General features: G+C 40.2%; 1 protein-coding gene across 1 annotated transcript in view; it reads left to right on the plus strand.

Moving 5' to 3' along the window:
• Positions 1–2,596, plus strand: part of LOC134321527 (tumor necrosis factor receptor superfamily member 13B) — a 6,634-nt gene extending 4,038 nt beyond the window's left edge. The window contains exons 3-4 of the mRNA XM_063003323.1: positions 963–1,198; positions 2,117–2,596. Coding sequence (XP_062859393.1) covers positions 963–1,198; positions 2,117–2,367 — 487 coding nt within the window. The 3' untranslated portion in view covers positions 2,368–2,596. The remainder of the gene's footprint in view (positions 1–962; positions 1,199–2,116) is intronic.
• Positions 2,597–6,384: the final 3,788 nt, after the last annotated feature.

Here is a 6,384-nt window from a genome sequence, read left to right on the forward strand (position 1 = left end):
TATTCAGTGTCTGATCCACTCATACCAGCACAACACACACTAACACACCACCACCATGTCAGTGTCACTGCAGTGCTGAGAATCATCCACCACCTAAATAATACCTGCTCTGTGGGGGTCCTGACCATTGAAGAACAGGGTGAAAGGGGGTAACAAAGTATGTAGAGAAACAGATGGACTACAGTCAGTAATTGTAGAACTACAAAGTGCTTCTATATGGTAAGTGGAGGTGAGTGTAGAAACAATGTTAATGCTAATCGGTGTAAGTCACCAGTTGTAGAAAATCGTGATTAATGGCAATAAAATAAAAAACCCAAAATAAACTTGAAAGAATGTGAATTTATTAACAATTTTGGATTAACAAACTAATACAAATAAGTATTAATCAACCAAACTAGTCCCATGATTTACACTTAGTCCTGCCATTTAATGTTCTGACCATTTTGAGACATTCAAAGAACGTGACTGCGGGTTGTATGATTTATATACTGTACTATGATTTATATGTATGAGTACACACACAGTATATAAATCATTTCCCAGTTTAATCCCAGTTCAGTCCTTACTGTTCATATCGAGCACTTGTTGTTGGTTAATTTAATAAATGTAGAATTTAACATTAAGTAAATGTAGTCACGCAGAACCACGTCTACAATAGAAACGTGCATGCAATTCCACTATCCGACCACAAGATGCTGCTAGATACTAAATATTCACATTATATAGTATGTTTGGCAAACATGCAGCAGGTGGATTACCTGCATTGGATTAATTTAGCCGCTGTATTTTATTTTATTTTATTTAATGATAGATTTGAGATCTTTCCAAAGTGGAATCCTGTGTCCAGTGGTTCCAGTTGGTGGTTCCAACCGCAACGCCGTCAGGACTGAGTGTTTAGTATAATGAATAAACAAACAGTACTGGTTTACTTACTTACTTTTTCCTGCAGATAATCAGTCCAGTCCAAACCCTTTGGGAGTCTCCGTGGTGCCGCAGCTGATCACCAAGGGACGCGGTGATGTTAAAAGTGTTCCATACTCAGAAGTGCTGGTGTACTCACTGCTCGGGCTTTGCTTCGCCCTGCTGCTGAGCACAATGCTAATGACAGTGTTAGTGCTGCTGAAGAGAGCCAGAGAGAACAGGGACATGGTGGAAAAGAAGGACCAGCAACCAGATGAGCACACACAATCATCTAAAGGTAGGTCCACCAAGGTACCAGCCATGAACTGAATACTGGGTGGAACCAGATCTACCACCTGGGGTTCCTGCTATTCTAAACCGTTTCTGTTATATCAGCCATAACATTAAAACCACCTCCTTGCTCTACACTCACTGTCCATTTTATCAGCTCCACTTACCATATAGAAGCACTTTGTAGTTCTACAATTACTGACTGTAGTCCATCTGTTTCTCTACATGCTTTGTTAGCCCCTTTCATGCTGTTCTTCAATGGTCAGGACCCCCACAGGACCCCCACAGAGCAGGTATTATTTAGGTGGTGGATGATTCTCAGCACTGCAGTGACACTGACATGGTGGTGGTGTGTTAGTGTGTGCTGTGCTGGTACGAGTGGATCAGACACAGCAGCGCTGCTGGAGTTTTTAAACACCTCACTGTCACTGCTGGACTGAGAATAGTCCACCAACCTAAAAATATCCAGCCAACAGCGCCCCGTGGGCAGCGTCCTGTGACCACTGATGAAGGTCTAGAAGATGAGCGACTGTCTCTGACTTTACATCTACAAGGTGGACCGACTAGGTTGGAGTGTCTAATAGAGTGGACAGTGAGTGGACACAGTGTTTAAAAACTCCAGCAGCGCTGCTGTGTCTGATCCACTCATACCAGCACAACACACACTAACACACCACCACCATGTCAGTGTCACTGCAGTGCTGAGAATCATCCACCACCTAAATAATACCTGCTCTGTGGGGGTCATGAAAGGGGGCTAACAAAGCATGTAGAGAAACAGATGTACTACAGTCAGTAATTGTAGAACTACAAAGTGCTTCTATATGGTAAGTGGAGCTGATAAAAATGATCAGTGTATAGCAAAATAAAATCTAAGCACAAGTTTGGAACCGTTCTCTGAACACATCACTACTTCTTGTTGCAGATTGTCTCATGGCGGCCGCTGTAACCCAGGAAGTCACCGTGATCCCGGACCGCCTCAGAGCCACAGAAACCTGCGTCTGTTGTTTTTCTGAGCAGGCGAGGACTCAGCCGACACTGTATCAGCAAGCTGTACCGCAATACAGCGCCCATCGTCAAACCAATGGCTCGGCCCACGGCCACGTTAGCAGCGAGGCCTGCAGGCGGGACGATGTTCCGAAGATCATATGCTCTCCCACACAGACTAGCACCTGAGAGAGGCGGCCATAAATACTAGACGGTAGCTGTTTTTCAGACTGTAGTGATCGGGATTTACCTGGAGCCGTGTTTACTGATGAATATGAAATGAATATTTTGGGTTTAGCATCAACAGTAGAAGAATTTCCAAGTAGATGAAGAGCGTTATCATGCGCTGATGTGTGTATGCTAATAAATGTGGCATTTTAAACCACATAACAGCCTGTAACTCATTCATAATCGTATGTACAGTTCATTCCTTCATTTGTTGTGATTGAATAAACGATTCTGTACGACTCAAAGCGTTTATGTTTATGTCTCAGTAACACATCAATGATCAAGATAAACCGGTCAGTCAAAGTCACTAACTTCCCTATCTTGGTCTGAAACCTATCCTGGGAACATCGGGCGCCAACTATTCCAGTCACTCTTTCACACTTGCACTTAATCCACCTCCTGCAGGTGGAAGGAAAGCAGATGAAAAAAAGACAATGTACAAACCACCTCCAATAACTGAATGTAAAGATAAAAAACATAACTCTCAACATGAATGATTCGAATCATTCCTATCATTCTCTGTTCAAAAGATTTAAAACATGACTCTGATTAAGCGAATCATTGTGGATGTGAATGCGCAAAAATCATTCTCAACATGAACGACTTGAAGTCATGAAGTCAAGATTTCATGTTCAAATGAATCATTCCTTACATTCTCTGTTCAAGCGATTCACACCATGAATAGCTGTTCAAACGAATCATTCTCGACATTAGTGACTCTGTTCAAACGAATCATTCTTTACATGAGTGACTCTATTCAAAAGATTGATTTTCGGCATTAGTGACTCTGTTCAAACGAATCATTTCCATCGTAAGTTACTGTTCAAACCAGTGTTAATTTTGACAGCAAATTTTGATTTAGTTTTAGTCATAGTCTTTTGACTACAATGTAATTTAGTTTTAGTCGACTAATTATCATAAGAATATAGTCGACTAAATCTACAGTCGATTCAGTCGACTAAAATACATATTTGTTTGTTTGTTTATTGGGATTTTAACGTCATGTTTTTACACATTGGTTACATTCATGACAGGAACGGTAGTTACTCATTACACAAGTTTATATCGAACACACTCATGGACAAATTTAGTATCTTCAATTCACCTCACTTGCACGTCTTTGGACTGTGGGAGGAAACCGGAGCACCCGGAGGAAACTCACGCAGACACGGGGAGAACATGCAAACTCGACACAGAAAGGACCCGGACCGCCCCACCTGGGGTTCGAAACCAGGACCTTCTTGCTGTGAGGCGACAGTGCTACCCACTTGGCCACCGTGCCGCCCTAAAATAAATATAAAGGGTGTAAAATGTAAATGCTTTGTCATCAGTTCCCTTAAATTATTTAAGTCATTATATACACTTATACAAAATGAAACATTTTTAACCAGCTATGGAATATTATTAATGTTTGAATGTGCAATACACACAAAACCAGATTTAACTTATTTCAAACATCTTTATTTACCTGACCTGCTTATTAAGCATAACAATAACAAAATATTAACCAGTAGTTCCGCTCTGCCTGAAACATATATGCATTGTTCATAACAAATTGCATATTACATTCTTTATAAAACTGGGTATCATAAAAGCAGCTGTGACATTATGTTGCCATTATACTGCCAGCGGTGCCAGATGTTTCAGATTTGTTGTGTTTTTACCCGAGATCGTCGCCCCACATGGTTTACACATCGTCTTGTTTTTCACGACATCAAATGAGAAATGTGTCCAGATATATCGGCTCTCATGTTTCTCCCTGTTGACATTGTGGAGTTACATTTACATTTTCAGCATTTAGCAGACGCTTTTATCCAAAGCGACTTACACAATGAGCGGAACAATTGAGGGTTAAGGGCCTTGCTCAGGGACCCAACAGTGGCAACTTGGTGGTGGCGGGGCTTGAACCGGCAACCTTCTGCTTACTAGTCCAGTACCTTAACCACTGAGCTATCACTGGAGTTAATCTGGTTCCATGAGTAAAGAGAGTTCACAGGCCGGTCTGGTCTTCCCGGGTTTAGATCAAATTTGTGCGAGTGTGCTCTTACCGCGGTACCGCAAAAGATTAGTTCTGATTGGATTGGTACCCGGCTTGTCCCGCCCCTCCACATACGCTAAAGTAGTTCTGATTGGATCTCTTCCTAACTTGTCCCTACCTTCCACAAAACTAAATCAGTTCTGATTGGATGTCGTCCCTGCCAAACATTTTCGTCTCGTTTTTATTCGTTGACGAAAGTTTCGATTCATTTCGTCATAGTTTTTATCTTTTTATGAAGTTTTTATTTAGTCATCGTCTCGTTTTCGTCATGAAAAAAAAGGGTCGTCGACGAAAACTATGACGAAAATCATTCGTCAACGAAATTAACACTGGTTCAAACGAATCATTCCTTACATTCCCTGTTAAAATGATTCACACAATGAATAGCTGATCAGACGAATCATTCCTGACATTAGTGACTCTGTTTAAACAAATCATTCGCGACATGAATGACTCTGTTCAAATGAATCACCTTAACATTCTCTGTTCAAACAGAGGGAGGCACGGTGGCTCGGTGGGTAGCACTGTCGCCTCACAGCAAGAAGGTCCTGGGTTCGATCCCCAGGTCGGGCGGTCCGGGTCCTTTCTGTGTGGAGTTTGCATGTTCTCCCTGTGTCCGCGTGGGTTTCCTCCGGGTGCTCCGGTTTCCTCCCACAGTCCAAAAACATGCAGACGAGGTGAACTGGAGATACTAAATTGTCCATGACTGTGTTTGATATAAACTGATGAATCTTGTGTAATGAGTAACTACCGTTCCTGTCATGAATGTAACCAAAGTGTAAAACATGACGTTAAAATCCTAATAAACAAACAAACAAACAAACAATTCACAACATAAATACTAGTTCAAACGAATCATTCCTTACATTCTCTGCTCAAGCGATTCACACCATGAATAGCTGTTCAAACAAATCATTTTCGATATTGAACTCTTTGAACAAATCAACCTTGACATGGATGACTCTGCTCAAACGAATCATTCTTGACATTAGTTACTCTATTCAAACAAATCATTTACGTCATTAGTGACTCTGGTCAAACAAATTATTTTCTGCATTAGTGACTCAGTTCAAACAAACATTCTCGACATTTGACTCTTCGAACAAATTAACCTTGACAAAAATGACTCTGAACAAAGAATGTACAGAGTGATTCGTTTGAACAGAGTCATGTCAAGAATGATTCGTTTGAACAGAGTCATGTCAAGAATGATTCGTTTGATAAGAGTGATTTCTCTCAAGAATAATTCGTTTAAACAGTCATTCATGTCAAAATTGATTTGTTCGAAGAGTGATTCATTTGGACAAGTAATTATGTTGTGAATCATTTGAACTGAATGTCAAGAATGATTTGTTTTATCAGTCATTCCTGTCGAGAATGATTCGTTTAAACAGGTATTTATGTTGTGAATCGTTTGAACAGAGACTGTAAAGAATGATTTGTTTGAACATACGATTCACAACATAAAAACCTGTTCAAACAAATCATTCTCGACAGGAATGACTCCGATCAAACGAATCATTTACGGCATTAGTGACTCAGTTCACAAGAATCACTCAACATTTATGACTCTTCAAACTAATAATTCTTGACATGAATGACTCTGTTCTTACGAATCATTCAAGACATTCTCTGTTCAAACGATTCACACCATGAATATCTGTCAAGAATGATTCGTTTGAACGTAGTCATTCATGTCAAAATTGATTTGTTCGAAGAGTCACTAATGATTTGTTTGATCAAGTATATGTTGTGAATCATTGAACAGAGAATGTAAAGAATGATTCATTTGACCAAACGATTCACAACATACATACCTCTTCAAAAGAATCATTCTCGACATTAGTGACTTCAAACCAACAATTCTTGACATGAATGACTCTGATCAAACGAATCATTTCTGACATTAGTAACTGTATTCTTGTGATTCACTTGTCTGA

This window comes from Trichomycterus rosablanca, chromosome 10, assembly GCF_030014385.1.
Source record: "Trichomycterus rosablanca isolate fTriRos1 chromosome 10, fTriRos1.hap1, whole genome shotgun sequence".
In the NCBI taxonomy this organism is placed as follows: Eukaryota; Metazoa; Chordata; class Actinopteri; order Siluriformes; family Trichomycteridae; genus Trichomycterus; species Trichomycterus rosablanca.